At 39.6% G+C, this 17,884-nt stretch overlaps 1 protein-coding gene across 2 annotated transcripts in view; it reads right to left on the bottom strand.

The window, feature by feature from the left end:
• Nucleotides 1–4,919: 4,919 nt before the first annotated feature.
• Nucleotides 4,920–17,884, bottom strand: part of Il12rb2 (interleukin 12 receptor subunit beta 2) — a 78,532-nt gene continuing 65,567 nt past the window's right edge. For both annotated transcript variants that reach the window (XM_048439977.3, XM_048439978.3), the window contains 4 exons: nt 13,700–13,837; nt 13,158–13,248; nt 9,886–9,985; nt 4,920–5,839 (listed from right to left, as the gene is read on the bottom strand). In XM_048439977.3, coding sequence (XP_048295934.3) covers nt 5,306–5,839; nt 9,886–9,985; nt 13,158–13,248; nt 13,700–13,837 — 863 coding nt within the window. In that variant the 3' untranslated portion in view covers nt 4,920–5,305. The remainder of the gene's footprint in view (nt 5,840–9,885; nt 9,986–13,157; nt 13,249–13,699; nt 13,838–17,884) is intronic.

The following is a 17,884-nucleotide window of genomic DNA, read 5'->3' as shown; positions in this document are numbered from 1 at the left end:
CTTAAAACAGTCTGTCACTTTAGTTCAAAGTGTGGTTGGGTATGATGTCTTATCTGGTAGTCACTTATCTATGGTCAAAAGACTCTAGAGACAATATCTGCTAGTTATTTTTTTTTATAGATTTATACAAACATGTCTGTGTCAGTGTCTTTGAGCATGCCAGAGTGTAAATGCCCATTCAATCCAGATGAGGACATTAGATCTCTTAGAACTGTAATTGGAACTCCTGCCTTTAATTTTTCTATTTTTAGGCAAGATTGTAGCTTGCATTGGGTGAAAGTTTACTTTATAACACTTGGGTTATAATTGTTCTTTTCAAAGTTTAGTAATGTCTTATTTGTTGAAATTTATTTTCATAAACATAAAATTCTGTAAACTCCAAGTTAATTTATTTTAGTAGGATTTTGTCAGGGACTAAAATGCCAGTGAGTACCAAGTGAGACAATTTTTAAAATTTTTACCTATATTTTTGAGTACATAGATAGATTCTTTTGTGCTTGGAATCAAGAGACTTAATGTTTGGTTTGGTGGCAGTTTGTGCCGAAGTTTTTGATGGGGCTATTTTAATAATTCAGCTTTTAGTAATGAATAAAAAAATAGATTTAATAAGGTGTGTGATAGTGTTGTCCCATTACATACATGAAAATGCTTAGATCGCCATGATTTATGAATTAAATGAATCTTTAAAGATAGATGGACAATTTGATGGGATTTGAGTGTTTTCTTTTCTAGAGACAGTCCTCAGGATTGAAACTGGGCATCTCCAGCCTTAGTTTTTTTCAGCAGTTTATAGATAAGCAGTACTGTAACTGGCAGCTCTTTTGCATATTTCTGAATTTTTATTAGTTTCAGCTTGATTTCATATACCCCTTTAAGTGTATTTATGAAGGGTTTCCTTGTGTGTTCACATACAACTTTGCTGTGTGGAAGACCTGACTAGTTCATTGCCCTCTTGTTGGCACCGAGGTGGAATAGTAAATCATAGTCTCAGTTATGTAGTATGTGCCTCAATTACTATGTTTTGTTTGTAACAGTTTACTATGCCTTCAAAAGCAAGTGTACTTTGTCACTATATCAGAGAGAATATTGGTTAATTTTTATTAGTATCGATAGGTCTAGCTTCTATGCATCTCATTTTAAAAGGTATGGGGTAGAGATAATCTTTTCCAAAGTAGAGGGACATTTCCAGTAAACTTGACTGCGAAGCCTTACCAGCAGTTTGTAGTTACAGGAGAGCATGGCTACTTTTTTTTTTTTCCAGCTTCATCGGTCACTTGATTGAGAGTTAAGTACAGTTTTAAAGTAATCACCTCCCTGAGAAAGGTGGAAGAGATAGAAACATGGCAATTTTCTGATCACAAGAATTGAACCTAAAAGTTGAGTTGTCTGAGGTTGATGGAAACCAGTGTTTACTGCAGTTTTGAGGGAACACAGATTGGTCATTGGTCATTAGTCTTTACTTTGTTCTGATGGAATAGTTATTTCTGCTTCTATGTGGATATTAGTGAAAGGGGTGATTAGGAAATGAATTATTAACAGGGTCTTTAAGTATTTAAGGTACTTATAATACAGTTTTTAAATACAGGGTTGCAGTCTGTTCCTGGCTGGCCAGGAACTATGTAAACAAAGACCATGCTGGCCTTGAGTTGTAGGATTAAAAGCATGAGCCACTGCACTGGACTTGGTGTTCTAGTGAAAATATTCTTGAGGGTTTGTGAGAGGTTTATGAGATCAGTTGTCTAGAGATACTGGATATTCATTTTCTGAAACAGTAACCACAAAGTAGTTTGATAACTAGAGTGAAAAAAAAGACTTTTTTTTTTTTTTTTACTGACATTGAAATACTTTTTCATGGCTCAACTTAAGCCATACTTCAAAATGTATAAATTGGGTAAAATAGGAGGGGGGAATCTTCTCAGTTAAATAGTGTTTAAAAGGCAAGTAGGGTTGGTGGTCATTGAAGCTGAGTTAAAAGTAATAAGCTGAAGGCTAGTTTTTTATAGCAAGGACCTACCTTCAAAGCCCGCTTTCCACATCTCCCAAGGGAAAAACATTTATTTTATCTGTGATAAGTTTGGTTTTGTCAGCTTGTCACAAGCAGAGTTGTCTGGGAAGAGGGGAATTGCTCATATTAGTAGTCAAATCTGTGATGACATTTTCTTGTTTAATGATTGATGAGCATGCCAGTGAACAGTTTCATGGTGTCTTGCTTCAGTTCCTGCCTCTAGGGTCCTGTTCTGACTTTACTTCAGTAATGGATGAACGGTGATTGGAATGTGTAAGACAAACTCTTTACTCTCAAGTTTGCTTTTGGTCAGGGTTTTTCACAGCAACAAAATAAACTAGGATAGTTACGGTGAAATGTTGCGGTGAAATGTTGCGACAGACGGGCCTGGCCTTGGCCTTGTTGCTTTGGGGGAAAGTTGTGGACGTGTTCATAGCTTAATGGGCTGTTGTGCGGGAGTTTGGAGTGATGAGAACAAGCTATTAAGCAGCCTTCTGCTCCAGTTATGCCCTGCCTTCCCTCAGTGCTAGTTCATGATTTATGGTACCAATAAAAAGGAGACATCCAGAAGAAGTTGGTCCCAGTAGTAGAATTTGAGTCTACACAGGCAGGTCCAATGTACTTGTATGGGCATGTTCACTTAGTGTGGAAAGCACAGGCATTGCATTGTGCTCTCCCTCCCCCCAGCTAGACTTAACAGGTGATTCTAAGTCGTCCTATGTGATTATGTGTATGAGTGTTTTGCATGTTAAATATGTGTACCATGCATGCTCTAGTCGTAGAGGAACAGCTACCATCTTTGTGTTGGGACTGGAACCTTTGTCCTTTGCAAGGGCAAATAGCTCTAAACCACTGCTCTGTCTATATTCTATGTTTTTCAACAGTTTTATGCCCTATCTTAATTTTAGGGATATCAAAATGTGAAAGGCAGGTCCTGCTTGCTAGCATGCACAAGGCCACGAGTTTTATTGCCACTACTAGAAAGAAAATGTAACATGGAAGCCAGTGTCACAATGCAGTTTAATTAGGTTTTGTTTAGAATTAAAAATTATGTAGAGTCATTCCTTGAACTCTACAGTATTTTCATTGTACAGAAACACTAGGTCAAAGGAACACCATTTTAATTTCATTGTTGAGAAATACTGTGTTCTAAAGATACTAAACTGCTCTTGGCTATGTTGATGAAAATTGAGTTTTGACCATTAGAATTTTATTGAATATTGTCCAGCTGCTCTGATTAATATTGGCTAATTTGGTCTGTATTTGCTAATATGGGGAAAATACTTAAGTAGTACTTAGTTTGCATTTCTTTAATTACAGTTGACCACAGTTATGTACTTCGTGTTACCGAAGTGTAGCCTTTCATACCTACCTGTACCGAGAGCCTTATTATGGAACCCATTTTCTATTTGTGTTTTATAGTAGTTTATTGTATGTTTATTTTGGTGTAAGCTGTGATTTCCAACTTGATTCTTTCCATCTCTCTGATTGAAAAGCCTCCCTTACCTCATTGCCGGGGAATCCAACCCAAGTTTTTTAATGTGTTAGGGTGCTGCTGTATCTGTTTTAGTCTGAATTGTGTTTCTATTTTAGGGAAGAAGGAAGGTTTTTATATGAAACTTGTATCTGAAAGTACTTTATTCTGGAAGTTCTACCGTTTCAAGTAAAGCTTTCATAAAGAAACTTAAAGTGGACATGAGTCTGCAAGCTAGAATGAAAACAAACCTTGGGAGGGCTTGCTTGGTCTTTGCTATTGGAACAGGAGGCAACTTTCTGGTGACTCAAGAACAGACCCTACTTAGAAAAGACTTTTTATTTCTTTCTCTAAACCCCTGCTCCAGGATATCATAAGTGAGCTGTAGTTGTAGCTATTAGAGGGAGCTGAAAAATGGTGGTAGGGTTACAGCTAGTGGGGAGAGGGTGAGAGATGGTTTGACATTCCACTTAACCTGAAAGATAAGACTAGAACAAAACCCCTGGCTTTTGGGAAATTTCAGGGCAGTTTGAGAATCTGTACCTGAACTTGAGGTTCACACAGTTTGTCTAACAAAGTCCTGGATTCCACTCCCACACCTTCAAAATACAACCAAAACATCCAAGATTTCCCATGTCCCTTAGTGTTGTACGCTGGTATTTCGGTTCATTTATGAGTTAAAAAATAGATTAATGGAATATTTTAGAATTTAAAATTACCAAGGGATGAAAGACGTGAAACTTGGTTTTATCTGGGAGTCAAGCAAATTGTAAAAATTACTTGCGAAAATTTATCTGTTGTCTGTAATTTGGTGAGCTCTCATACGGCAAAGTGAGACTGCTTAATGCACCTTAAAAGTGTGATAGTCCTTTATGTGGATTTTGTTTGTTCTTTGTAAAGCTTGTGCTAGAATAGCCGGTGGGAAGCAAACAAGCTGAATTGGCCAACAGAAGTGATGACAGATGACATGTACTATACTGGGAAGACTTTGCCAAGTTGTAGATTAAAGTGACATGGGAATCTTGATGAGGGTTGGGGAACCTTGATTTCACTATTTCTGGGGGCCAGGGAGCAGGGAGAAAAGCAGTTGGGTAGGAGAAAACTGAACCATACTGTAACATAGGCTGGCTGGCTTCTGGGAAGGTACCTTTGTCATGGCAATCAACTAAGGGCACTTGATGGGTGCAGAGATGCCAAAGCTGATAACTGACAGTAGTTAGTGGGGTAGAATGGAAATGTAATGGAAAGAGCCTAATATTTTGAGAAGAACTGTGGAAATTAAGTCTGGAAGAGTAGCAGGAAGCAGTGATGTTTATGAGCAAGCTGACCAAACGTCTTTAACTTCTAGAGTTGCATAGGAAAGAAAGGTTGAAAACAGGTGGCAGGACTGGGCTATATGGACAAATTGCTAATTTGGTAGGTTAGGAAAGGAGGTACAGATTAGGTAATAGGTAACTTTATTAAATGAAAATACCAAATACAGAAAAGTAGTCACTGTAGAGAATAGGATGGGGGTAGAATCAGATTTGGCATTTTAAGGAAAAAGGTTTTGGATCTTTTGTTCCATCTTTTTGATAAAGAGAATTTAGAATGGCACTTACCCAGTGGTGATAAAGAAGATGGGGCTGAGTCAGGTTATAGTTATATAAAGAAACAAAACAGCAAAGTCCAGGTTCTTGAGGATTGAAATTTTAGACATGTATCAAAGGCAGCAAGTCCTTATGGTGAAGCTAGAGACAGCTGGCTTGTCTGCATTGTCCCAATACTACCAAAGATGGTGACCACTGGAGTAATTATATTAATGGGATGCACTGACTTTCTAGGCATCAAGCCTCATTATTCATGAGGGAGTCATACCCCATCTTTAACTGATCAAGAGTCAGCCTCTCACCACAGAAGGTGAGTGGGCGAAGAGAACCTGATGCAAAAATGGAAAGAGAGATGTGTTGGTGCTCCAGTTCTAAAGAATCAGTTGGAGTGGCCTCATGCGGTGAGAGGTCTTCCATGTTGGAGGGTAAATAGCCTTCATGGCTGGAAAGATAGTCCACTGGGGCAACTGTCAAGGAATTGGTCAGGTTGCCAAGTATTGAGTCTGGTTCTCTCCTTCCTACCACCTTGTATAGATTGACTATTTGTCTTGTGTCAGCTGTGAGAGTTCCTGTAGGTAGTGGACTGGAGGCAATATATATTGTGTCTTCTTTGGCAGTTGAGTGACTTAGGATCCCTTGTCTTTTGGGGCAGTAGGGTTGTCTGAAGACTGGGGTCATTTGGTAAAGGACCTCATTGATGATCAGGGGCTCAGGCTCTTCAGGAGTGGGCCAGGCCATCAAGAGATTGTCCATGGATAGATGTGTCTTCTCCTGGGAGAAGGAAGAATGCATATATAGGTCACTTTGACAACTCTGGGTTTTCAAAACATCATACCCTATCCTGTCTCAGATTCAGGTGAGAAGCTGAACCTTTAATCTTTGGAGGGGCCAGAGCCAGATACCCATGCCCCACTATCACCATTGCCAAACTCCAGTCAAGGACAGACTTACTGTTTACTTAACATTTAGTCTCTGAATCAAGCTATACCATTTGATTTTTTTTTTTTCTTGTGGCAAGGGCATGGAGGCAGAGATGAAAGGTTAGAGGAGAGTCTGGAGAGGTGAATTGTTCTATATATTGGAAGTGGTAGAGTGAAATTGATATTGAGCCTGCTGGTTTGTTGTCCCCCCCCTTCATTGCTGAGAATCAAACTCGGGATTGTACATGCTAAGGAAAGTGCTTTACTACTGAGTCACATCCCCAACTCTGTTAGTACTAGAAAAAGCAAGATTTAGAAATGGGCAAGACTACTCATGAAGGACTTTTATTAAGAACAGCATCCTGGCTAGCCTGGATCTCTGCCTCCTGAGTGCTGCATCATTAAGGCCTTTAGGACATGCTAAGGGGTTTGGGCTTTGATGAAATTAAGTGGTTTCAGATAAGGTAATGTTCTTGTCAGATTGGCATTTTAAACATTTGCTTGAATAGGTTTCCTATAACAGGTTTTCACCTTTCCCTTTAGTCTTGATAATTTTCTCAACATTTCTTTGGTCACCAGCACTACCTTGTCTTTTTTTCCTTTATACATTTACTGCCAGTTTTCAAATCCAAGTCCTTGGCAATTGACTAACATTTCTCCTTTACAGCTCTTTTTACATCTTACTCTATTCCACACAGTTTGCCTGGGCTTCCCACGGTAGAGCTCCATGCCATTAACACTTAGGCCTATATGAAAAGATTTCAGCCCCTAGTCCTCCATTGCATCTGTTTCCCACTTTACTTCCACATAGTTTCTCCTCAGTGTCACCCACACGTAAGCTGTTTGGCAAATTCTGAGGATGAGTCCCAGCTTTGATAGTCGTGGGAAATTTTGTCCAATCTCTCTCTGCCCCGGTTTTTCTCATTTAATAAATGACAAGTGGCACAGGAGGGTCTTGGTATGATTAGCCTCTGATTTGGCCACTTTTGGGGGCATAGCAAGTGTCAAGAGAGGAGTGTCAAGAGACTCAAAAGTTCCATGAAGGGCTTCCATTGTTTTAAGTCAGTCCTTCCCTGATCATCCTCAAGCTGGTCCTGGCATGTAGGTTTGCCTTGGAACACGCATGTATGCATGGCAGCCGTGCCAAAGCAAGGCTGCCACATTTGGGAGAGATTAACAGGATGGGAAAAACTTTTTTACTAGGTGAGCTGTTCCTTTGCTGGGGCAATACTGACAGACTACTCCCCCGCACGTCCTTGGAGTTGGCTTCTAGAATGTGTCAGGGAAGGTTCCTTTAACCTCATGCTTCAGGAACACCATGGGCACCACAATTTTAGCTTGTATAAGACAGCATTCCAGTGATCCTCTTTAGTTTGGCCTTTTTCTTCAGAGCTTTAAGGTATATCTTTATTTCTAATTCTAGTTTCTGCCTCAATCAAGCACGAAGTGCAATATGGGTTTTTTTTTTTTTTGAAACACTGTAGAGGTCAAACTATGTGGGCTGTGGGGTTGTCTCAAAGTATTCAACTAAATTTATAGTCTATTCATAAATTTTATTTTGTGGGTATGAGTGTTTTGCCTGCATCTCTGTATTGTAACCCATGCGTGAAGTAGCTACGGAATACAGAAGACATTGGCCCCTAGGGGTGGTAAGTGGGTAGCACCCCTAGGGGTGGTAAGGTGGGTAGCACCTTTTGGGTGCTAGTAACTGAGCCCAGGTTCTCAGCAAGAACAAGTGCTCTTAACCATTGAGTCATCTCTCCAGCTACTAAAAGCTACTTATTTTTTCCAATGAAATTGATTATTTTTGCAAAGTTCATAGGTCAAATAGAAGACTTCCTATTCTCAACTTCACTTCAAGAGGCAGCCACCATAATGGGCTTATGTATTTGGCAGGCTTCTATAAAGGCCATCTCCCTCATACCCAGGAAAACTACATTAAGCAATTGTTACAAACTTTGACTTTTTTATTTTTTCGTGAGACTCAGTGATAGCTCACATTGCTCCTGCTTTAGACTGCCCTGTTCAGGGATTATATGCACATATATATATATATATATATATATGCACTTGTGAGTTAAAAACTGTTAAGCATGTACAAGTCTATCTCTCCTTTATATATGTTTTACTTATACTGTGATACATGTGCTTCTGCCATGTGACTTTGGGCATGCATTTACGTGCCAGTTTTGCTACTTTACTGTCTAAACTTTTGCATATCTTACTTGGCATTTTGTCCAGCCTGTAGCATTTCTGTGTGCCTCTATTTCCCGGTCAATGTCTATAGGGAATGTGAAAGTCTGTGTTTCACCCATCCAAGAGCTGTCTCCTACTGTGTTTTAGGCTTAGGCTGTCAAGCTCAGTTGGTTCAAATCCTGGTACTTGAATCCTCTCTAATGCCAGCAAGGCATCTTATAAGGCCTTGTGGTTTAACCATGTACTCCCATAGATGATTGTATCCAGTGAGGGCTAGTGTGTGGACACCTCCCTGGTGAGTCTGTTCACCTCTGAGGTAAGGGCCACTAGAAATATTCCTCATCCTGTGTTTAAAGGTCTGTTGTAAGGTGTAATGTCTTCATTTCCTGCTTGAAAATGAATTTAGGATCCATTGTTTATCACAGTATTGGGCAAGTTATTTGGCTCTCTGCTTCAGTTTCTTCATCTAAATAATTAGGATAATATGACTTACAGCTGCCAATAAATTGTTGATACATGAAATTAAAAGTGCCTGCTTACATAGGAAATAATATGTAGGTTACATAGAAAGTAATGGTGCACTATAATTATGAACTTAACTAGTACATACATAATATAGTGTATTGTGAATATGCATCTATCATTGTCACTATTCTTGCTATTGTAATTTAATGGAAACAAAAACCCCTCAATGGAAAGAAACCTGCAAGTATGACTGTTCTTGTGAAGAAAATGAAAAGTGAAAAATGGACATGGTGGATTATGTCCATAATCCCAGCACTTGGGAATCTGAGGCAGGAGGATATCTGTGAGTTTGAGACCAATCTGAGCTAGAAACGAAGCTCGAAAACAAAAGCTTCAACAAAAAAGTAAAAAGCACTTGACTCACATTGTTTCCCCTTCAGTAATAAAATGTGAAATGCTGGCACTTGGTACTCAGATAGTTGGGCAAGTTACCCAAGATGAACATATTACCATGTGTGCAATAGAAATCAGGGTTCTCCAGAGCCAATTGCAAAGATGCTGAACTGCAGTGACTTGCAGAGGTGATTAGGAGCAGTTCCTCTAAGCAGTGGCTGGGTCCCTGGCTTCTGACTTAAGGAAGTAAATCAAAAGAATGTTGAAAAAAGGCTTTCAGGGCTCACAACAACAGGAAAGACTGGCATGTGGTTTCTTTCTTGCCCTTCAGATGCCACAACTTTTCAGTTCTCCAGAGATACCCCATCTTCCTCCCTCCTTTAAGCAGTGACAAAGCCCCTTTTCTTCTTTATCTGCAGTGCTCTTTCACTTGTATGCTGAGCTATCTCTTCCATAATACCTTTTTGCAGTGTCTTCCCACAAAAATCAAAACTCCTGTGTTCTGTGCTCCCACAGGATTGGGAAAGTTAAATTCATTTGCCTGAATTTGGAACAGTCAGATTACAGGGTGTTGTTCCAAATGACAAATGATCAGACTTGCTTCTTCTTTTGAAATAAATTGAAGTAAGGAGGGGCATGAAAGCTCATGGAGGCATAAAGCCTGGTAGGTCTTAAGCTCATGGGCTTCAGTTCTCATGCATGGACTGTTTTTATTCCAGAAGAAAACACCGATGACTCATTATCAACTCAGCTCACCCGCAGCATCTTATTTCCTAGGAGAATTTCCTTAGATATAGTCATCATTAGCACTATACTAGCTGCCAATGTGACTTTGTAGCTTACCTCCACAATGGGGTACTTTTTTACCCAAGTGCTGTTTGCTGGATCTGGAATGGTTCTGCAATACCATTGAGGTCTGAGAGTAGAGAGGAAAGCAAATGCTCTATAAATAAGAAAATAGTGATATTTGGTTAAATATGTGTCCAAAGGCACAGGTCTCACTGCAGTTATTTTAGGGGAGAGGATTCTTTTGTATGGAAAGAGTAAAAGACAAACCCTTAAAGAGACATTGTCCAAGGCTGGATGACAGTAAGTTAGAGTTGCTAAATAAACTAAAAAATGTTGCTTCACTTAGTTTTTAGTAATCTCTTACTAGTTAGCCGTGCATTAATTCAGCAAGTAACAGTATGTTATCAGTACAGTAACACATGCTGGGAATAGAAGAGCAAAGCTTGGGGATCTTACTAATGAGCTAATTAAGGTATAGAGTTTGTAATAAAATATTTGTATTGAATGAATATTTTTTGTTTGTAATGAATATTTAAAATAGTATACAGAATAGTGTAATATCTTGAATATAACCATGTTTGAAATGCCAAGGAAAGGGTATTCTAGAGAAGTATCTGTTAACACTGGTTACAGTTTGATCAGAAGAAATAAAGAGGTCTTGTAATGAGAAAAAAATTCAAGAAGCTTATAAATGCACTTGACAAACTATTGGACATTAAAGACTCAAAACCAGCCTGGCAGTGGTGAGATACGCCTTTAGTCTCGGGAGCAGAGGCTGGAAGGATCTCTGAGGCCAGCCTGGTCTATGGAGCGAGTTCCAGGATAGCTATTGTGGTTACACAGAAACCCTGTCTCAAAAAGACACCCCCCCAATCTCAACCAAATTATAGTTCAAAGACAGATAAACTTTGATGAAGAAAGGCCAGCTATGATTTAACTGTTAGTGGTTCTCAACCTTAATGCTGCAGCCCTTCAATATAGTTCCTCATGTGACTTCAATCACAAAATTATTTTCATTGTTACATCATAATTTTGCTATTGTTGTGAATCATAGTGTAAATATCCGATAAGTAACTTCTGTGAAAGGGTTGCTTGACCCCACAACTCACAGATTGAGAACTACTGTGTTAGATAGCTAGATATGCTATGTGGCAATGGTGTGTCATAGCTTGGATGTGATTCTCTTTGACTCCTAAGATTAAGTTTTATCAAAGTATTTTTAAAAATTAATTATTCGGTTTTGTCTTTTTATGTATATGAATGTTTTGCCTGGTGCCCACAGAGGCCAGAAGAGGGCATTGGGTCCGCTGAAACTAGAGTAACAGGCAGTTCTGAGCCACCATGTGGATGCTAGGAAATGCACCATTTACCCACTAAAAGAGCAGCTGGTGCTTTTTAACTGCAGAACCATGCATCCAGCCCTTTACAAAGTGTTTAAGGAGCTTTGCTTTGGTGATATCTTTAGGTAGACCTGCCAGGCAAAGTGCACCAGCTAAGAAAATGCCAAGTTAGTTGTATTTGGAACCTATTACTTGGCATTGATGATCTTTTGGTAGATCTGTAAGACAAAATGCACCAGTTGGCAAAATGGTTCTATTTGACACCTATTACTTGGCAAACTGAAGAAAGCTTCACGTTGAAGAATGAACTGATTTTCCTTTGCAAAATAATGTCTTTTAAAATTAATTTTAAAAGATTTAAAATATTTTATATTGGTATGAGTTCATGTCAAATCAAAGAACAACTTGGTAGTGGGTTCTAGGGATCAATGAATCTGTCATCAGACTTGGTGACAAGTTCCTTTACCCAATTTTTATAAAATAGTTATAAAATAGGTAAAATAGAGTCACCTATGGTTTGTTTCCAGATATAACCACCATTTCATACTGTGTCATGTCTTTGGGGCAGAGTGTTCATCACCACTCGATATTCTATTTCCTCCTTTTTCCTCAGTTCAGGATTTTGATTTGTTGGGATGACAGTGAATGCAGATAAAAGACCATAAAGTTAGCCACTCTTGCCTCACTTGAGTTCTGTCTGTTGAGATATAACTGTAAGTATCATGTGCAGTCTTCAAGCTCTTTAAAAAGAAAGCCTGACCCCTTTTCCTTTCTTCCCCGATTGTAGAATAAATATAATAGCTGTAGTTCCCACAGCCATGAGATCACAGGGTGAAAAGTCACACAGAAGCTATGTATCATCTAAATTAGGATAGTGCAATAGGAAATTTGTTCCTGTCACCTTTGGAGCTACCAAGGAGCTCTTTACCCAGGTAAGAACCTGCTACACGCTTATATAGATTCAGGCCAGTAGAGTACACACAACTAATTACATATTGAAAGCTTGTTAGGAGGTTCTAACGGAAACATAACTACTCATACCCTTGATGGAAGAACAGTCCTCGACCTATGAAAGGGATTCTTGATGTGTACCCGTGGGAAGCACTATGTAGAGTGATGAGGTAGGAAGGAGACCTTTCTAGTTAGCCAGGTGAGCTGAGTCACACTAGTGTAGTGTCAGATTTTGCAGGCAGACTGCCTGCTCCTCTTCAACTGTGTATAGAATATGTTTCTGTGTATGTATTATTTCAAAATGTAAAAATACTGTTTGAAAAATTTAAAAACTAATATAACATTACATCGAACTTCAATATCTTTAGTGGATAAACAGTAAGTTACTTGCATGTGGTTTATTCTCACTGAATATAGCATGTAGGCTATTTGAAATATTTTCCTTATGACTAGTATTTCAGTAAGCATATTTTCATTAGCTATATACATACATATATATGATATATTTTGAATATATTTGTTTGGGGTTTTAAAATTAGAGGTAAACTTTTAAAAATTTAACATACTTTTGGCCAAAAAAGTTGAATAAATTTATTTTACTACCAGTGATGTATTTACCTGATCCACAGCAGCAATGACTTACATTTTTAAAATACATTTACAGGGCTGGAGCTCAGTGGCTACTAGTATGTGTTGTGCAGGCATGTGGATCTGGTTCACTTCCTTAGAACTCATTAAAACCAGTCATGTGTGCCTCCAAGCCCAGTGTTGCGAAGAGGAAACAGGAGAATCCTGAGAGTTAGCTGGCCCACCAGCCTAGCTTAAATTTAAATGTCAACTTTAAGAGTCAGGGAAAGACCCTGAAAGGGAATAAGGCTGACAGCATAAAGGAACACATCTAGCATCCTTGCATGCCCTCCACATATCTATGCACAGCTGCATGTTTTCCCGTATGTGCATACATGTATGTATACCACACACACACACTCAACACACATATTAAATGAGGGGGGGGTTATAACCAACTCAACTCACTTTTGCCGGAAGGAACGAACTGAGAAAATGCCCACCGTGATGATAGCAATGCAAATGCTTGATGCCACAAATGCTTTCCAGTTGGCTTTGCCTGGAAAGTTAGCAAATCTTGTTACGGTGTTATCTTCAGTAAATACTTCAAAAGTCTGACTTTTGTGAATTGTCTGGACCTTAACCCACAGTGCATGGGTACTTGGGTTTAGGAACAAAGCCAATTCAGTTTTAACTATTCTGTTAGAAGGATACTATGGGGACCCAATTACATATTCAAAGAAGCACTTGAGCCCTATGCCTTCCCTAGCTCACAAGTGTGGAAGGAGTATACAATGGTGGATATAAGTCTCATAGGGCTTCCTGGATGTGGGGTGGTATTTCTACTGCATTTTGAAGATGAGTTGGCACTGTCTTCATGCAGGCGGTGTGGTGGGAGAGCAGCATATAGCTCAACAGCAAGTGTGAAGTGCTTGCAAGGAAGTCAGTCCAGGGGGAAAGGGCCTGTGCTCTCAGAGTCCACAGTGGATTGGCTGCCTGTAGCTTCTTACCTTGTGGACAAAATTCCCTTTGGTTTCCTTGAGGACTTTCCCCAGCAGCAGTCAGAGCTGTCATCCATAGGACATACGTCACTCCGGGCTGCAGGCTGCTTATTGGAGATGAGTTTTGGGAGTGTCTGTATGGAATTTCTGAAAGGAAGATAAAGGAAAGCACAGCTGTGTAAAGGAAATAAGCAATGTGGGTACTCACCTATTGTTGTTGCATTGTTTGGTTTGTGAGAAGCATCAAAATTTATCAACACTTAGTGCTCAATAGGCGTGGTCATTTATGAAGCCTTGTTACTATAGCAAACAGTTTTTTTCATGATAAAGATATTCTGAAAGAATTGTTATTTTTGCTTCAGAAATAATTCAGTTGAAGCAATTTTCTTTTGTTTTCTACATCTGTATTTTCATATATGTTTTTATAATTACTGAGGTTAGTGTAAAACTATTTTTAAGATAATAGATTTTCTTTTTTCTTTTTTGAGACAGGGTTTCACTGGATAGGTCTGTCTGTCTGCCCTGGAACTCACTCTGTAGACCATGATGGACTTGAACTCATAGAGATCCACCTGCCTCTTGAATATTAGGATTAAAGATGTGTGTCACCACCTACCCTAAGATAATAGATTTAAAAAAAATCTATAGCGATTAATGAAACATTTACTTGAAGCTCTTTTACATTTGCTTTTTTTATTTAAAAATTATTTAATTTTATGTGTATGGGTGTTTTGCCTTCATGTATGACTGTGTACCAAGTTTGTGCTTGGTGCCCTCAGAGTGCAGAAGAGGGCACCAGCTCTGAAACTTAAGGTGCATACAGTGGTAAGCTACCATGTGGGTGCTGAGAATTGGACCTGCATCCTCTGCAAGAGCAGCCCATGTTCGTAACTACGGAGCCATCTTTCCAGCCTCTACTTGAAGATTTTAGACTGTGCTTTTGCTCTTCTTTTTGTTAAGCTCTGATCTTGAACTTACAGTGCCTAGCTTCAGTTCGACATAAAACTATTAAAAACTAGAGACTTCCTTGGTTCCCAGAGGGCACTTCTTACGCTCTAACCCTCCTATAGCTTCTCTACAAGGCAGAGTGTGTGGAATGACGCACTGATGCTGCCTTTCTCCTGCAGGAAACACAAGTAGTTGTAGCCTGTAGTAAAGAGGCAGTCTTTTGCAGTGTTCTGAAGTGGGTTTTAAGGTGCCCTGTCAACAACTGGGGAGGGATGCTGAGTGTGGTAGTGCCAGCCTGTATTCTCAGCATGTGGGAATCAGAGGAGGGCTGGAAAATCAAGGTCAGAGGGGGTAGTCTGTAGCTTTGCTGAAAGTGTTTGCCTCCTATGCACAATCTCCTGGGTTTCATCCTCAGCATCTGCAAAGCCAGAAATTGAACAGCAGTAGCTGCTGGCTCACTCAGACAGCCTGTGCCTTTGCTGAGGGCAATAGTGGAAACTGTGTCTAACTGCATAAATGGGCCCATGGACAGTCACAGATGCCTGTCGGCTGCTCTGAACACACAGCACTGCCTCAGAGAATTCACCATGTGACAGGAAGAACAGACTCTGCCCACTAGTCTGTTCCTATTTATTATGGGTAGGTAGTAGGAAGGAGCCCTGGAATGTTCCTTCTGCCCCACTGAAAAGGGCTGAGGCCTGAGCAGATCATTTTATAGGCACTATCAGAACAACCGCTGCATTTTACAACCTGTTGAGAAAAATATCTTGTGGAAAATTCCAAGGTCTGCTATAGCCTGGTGAAATAGCTTACACAGACTTAAGCAATATGATTAAGTGGGTGTGTGTGGGGATTCCTATTCCTAAAGGAGGAGATTTAATTTTTTTTTTTTTTTTTTTTTTTTAAGGAAGAGCTTCTGTTGGTTTTGCAGGCACCAGGGAGTCAGCTGTCAGTGATATGTCCTGGGCTGGGGAATGAGATGAGACACTGGAGCAGGAAGGAGGGGATGTCTATGGTGTGAAGGGTTGGTCATGTTCATTCGCACATACATACATATTTGAAGAACAAAAATAGCAGCTGATGTGGGGAGATGCGAGCGGTGGTGTCAGCAGTTTTGTTGGCAAAATAGGCTGAGTTGTGTAATGGGAGAAGTCAAGCAAGAAAGACTGGTCCTGCTGCCTCTGGGGTGATTCCCAGGAGAGATAAAGGGATCCCTTCAAGGCTCAGTGGGTTTCAGTGGGTGGAAATTTAAACGGGTGGTTCAGTGACAAATTCAGATGAATTTAGAAGGGTGTGATCGCTGCTGACCATCTGAAAGACTGTGGCAATGAAATCAAGAAGACCAGGCTGAACAGATGCACTGATACTGGGAATGAATTCAACCACTTGTTACTCAATGAATACCATGCTTTGTAAGTGCACCTACTATCTCTCTGGCTCTGTTCTAGAAGAGAGAAATGGTGATCAAATTGCCATAGCTTGTGTCCTTTAATGCTTAGACAATTTTGGACAAACAGCCAGGCAGTGTCATGTGTCTTGCAGAAGGGAGGTGGGCTTACTGTTGGAGCACTAGTGCATATGGCCATGCCAGCAGATATCCAGACAGCAGGCTGTGCACTGAGATGCTGGGGCACTTTTAATTCTTCACCTCACTTCACTTGTCCTTGTAGAGCTAGTGACAAAGAACTGATATTTCCACATATGTTTGCACTGCTCTCTGAAACTGGGTTGGGCACTGGCGGCATTCCTCCTGCTATCAGGTCCCTTTTCTTTCCAGATGTCTTCTTTCTTCTTGATCTTTCCCATCTAGAATGGATCTTGAATTTAGTGCTTTTAGTACAGTGTTCTACTGTAGTGGTTATTTAGACTTTTCTAGCTCTCGGCACACTGAAGGCTCTGATGATAAGGAATGGGGCTTACTCACCAATATGTGCTTACTGGATTAAGTGGGAATATAATCTAGACTAGTAAAAATCAGACTGTGAATCTTGTCTTTTAACTTATTTAAAAATAGCGCTGTGTAGGCTCTAGAAGCAACAAATCTGTGACAAAATATAGTAGGTTATTTTCAACATCTACAGCAACAGCTACAAGGACCAACTAACCACATTGATCTTTGTGGCTGTAAACAGGCATTCCTTTAAATGTTGCTTAAAATAAAATAATTTTTGGGGGCAAATATAACAGAAAGGATCCCAAATAGCCCTTGGAAAGGCCAGTTGATTCGCCAGCTTTTAGAAGGCCTCTTAGAACTGTCTTATTCTGATGAGCCTGGTGACAGATTAGCTAGCAAATGATGGAAAGTCGACAGAGCTGTTGATTAAGAATGAGTCAGAGACAGAGGTGGAAAGAGCATTGAAAGTGCAGGTCCAAATAGGAAAATCCCCAAGCTCGTTTCTGTGTGTGCGTTAATTTCTTCCCTGGAGGAATATATACAGAGCAGCCCAAGATATCTTATTTTCTCTCAAAACTAATTATAAAAATTAACAGTGAGAGGCATAACTGAGAGAAATGTCAAGAGAGAAGACAACTTTTCTTAGGGTTCCTAGGCAAAAAGCTCTCTTGCAGCAATGCTCTGGAGCCTGCCACTCAAGCCGTTTTGCATTCTTGAGCCCATAACTTGAGCCAACGAAGGGATGAAAATGTCCCTTTTTCCTAAAAATGTTCCTGAAACAGAGAAGGCCAAGACACAGCAAAAAGTAAAAACAAAACAGCTATGATTAGATAAAAGAACTGATGATTAGATCTTATAAATGATTAGTCCCATGAAGGAATGATTCATGAAACCATTTGAGATAATGCTCCAGCCAGAATTGATTGTAATCATTTTACCTTTTCAGCCAAAAAACAATTATAGTTCATAAAGAATTATCTAAACTGTGCTGTATTTTATCAATTCCAAGAAGAAAATAATACGATAGTAATTGCAAATGTGAAGAGTTAAACATTATCTAAATGTTTTGGAGCTCAAGGATTTATATAATTAGTATTGAAGTGCCTTTAATGTTTGTTTCATTAAATTGTCAGCTCTGCTTTTAGATTCAACCTCATCAATGCCATTATAATTCTGAGCTGTCTTGAGTGTCATATCCTTTTATTTGTTCAAGAACTCCTGCTAAACCATGAGTTTTAGGTTGCAAAGCTGGATTTCTTTTTATTTTTTACCAGTCTTTATGTGTTTGTCCACCAGTTTAACAAAGCCCACAAGTGTTACTTTTGTAATTTTTTTTTGAGACAGCGTCTCAC

This window comes from Myodes glareolus, chromosome 6, assembly GCF_982192425.1.
Source record: "Myodes glareolus chromosome 6, mMyoGla1.1, whole genome shotgun sequence".
NCBI classification, from domain to species: domain Eukaryota; kingdom Metazoa; phylum Chordata; class Mammalia; order Rodentia; family Cricetidae; genus Myodes; species Myodes glareolus.
Note: the sequence above shows the minus strand (reverse complement) of the source record. Positions and strands in the feature narration are given on the sequence as shown.